Below are 1,090 nucleotides of genomic sequence, written 5' to 3'. Positions count from 1 at the left end.
TGCACTTCAAAGCCCCTAAGATCTCCATGCCTGATGTGGACTTACATTTGAAAGGTCCCAAAGTCAAGGGGGACATGGATGTGGCAGTGCCCAAGATAGAAGGTGAAATGAAAGTGCCAGAGGTTGACATCAAAGGCCCCAAAGTGGACATCAGTGCTCCAGATGTGGATGTCCATGGTCCAGACTGGCACCTGAAGATGCCCAAGATGAAAATGCCCAAGTTCAGCATGCCTGGCTTCAAAGGAGAGGGTCCAGAAGTGGATGTGAACCTGCCTAAGACTGACATTGATGTCTCAGGACCAAAGGTGGATGTTGAAGTTCCTGATGTGAATATTGAAGGGCCAGAAGGGAAGCTGAAGGGCCCAAAGTTTAAGATGCCTGACATGCACTTCAAAGCCCCCAAGATTTCCATGCCTGATGTTGATTTCAACTTAAAGGGTCCTAAAATCAAAGGAGATATTGATGTTTCAGCCCCAAAGCTTGAAGGAGAACTAAAGAGTCCAGAACTGGATATCAAGGGCCCCAAATTAGATGCCAACATGCCGGAAGTAGCTGTGGAAGGCCCAGAAGGTAAATGGAAAAGCCCGAAGTTCAAGATGCCAGACATGCACTTCAAAACTCCCAAAATCTCCATGCCAGATATTGATCTTCACTTAAAGAGCCCAAAGCTGAAGGGAGAAGTGGAGGTAGATGTTCCCAAATTGGAAGGAGACATCAAAGGGCCAAATGTGGACATGAGTGGGCCAGACATTGAGATTGAAGGACCAGAGGGCAAATTGAAAGGCCCAAAGTTCAAAATGCCTGAGATGAACATCAAAGCCCCCAAGATCTCCATGCCTGACATTGATTTACATCTTAAGGGACCCAAAGTGAAGGGTGATGTAGATATTTCTCTGCCGAAGGTAGAAGGTGACCTTAAAGCCCCAGAGGTTGACATCAAAGGCCCCAAAGTGGACATTGATGTTCCAGATGTGGATGTCCATGGTCCAGACTGGCACCTGAAGATGCCCAAGATAAAAATGCCCAAGTTCAGTATGCCTGGTTTCAAAGGAGAGGGTCCAGAAGTTGATGTGAACCTTCCCAAGGCTGA

At 47.2% G+C, this 1,090-nt stretch overlaps 1 protein-coding gene across 3 annotated transcripts in view; it reads left to right on the top strand.

The window, feature by feature from the left end:
* Positions 1 to 1,090, top strand: part of Ahnak (AHNAK nucleoprotein) — an 80,894-nt gene that overhangs the window by 17,726 nt on the left and 62,078 nt on the right. Inside the window, exon 6 of one of the 3 annotated variants that reach the window (XM_028777459.1) lies at positions 1 to 1,085. The exons of the other annotated variants lie outside the window; for them this stretch is intronic. Within the exon in view, the coding sequence (XP_028633292.1) occupies positions 1 to 1,085 (1,085 nt within the window). The remainder of the gene's footprint in view (positions 1,086 to 1,090) is intronic. 3 annotated transcript variants of the gene reach the window in all.

Source organism: Grammomys surdaster, unplaced genomic scaffold (genome assembly GCF_004785775.1).
Source record: "Grammomys surdaster isolate TR1022 unplaced genomic scaffold, NIH_TR_1.0 310, whole genome shotgun sequence".
NCBI classification, from domain to species: domain Eukaryota; kingdom Metazoa; phylum Chordata; class Mammalia; order Rodentia; family Muridae; genus Grammomys; species Grammomys surdaster.
Note: the sequence above shows the minus strand (reverse complement) of the source record. Positions and strands in the feature narration are given on the sequence as shown.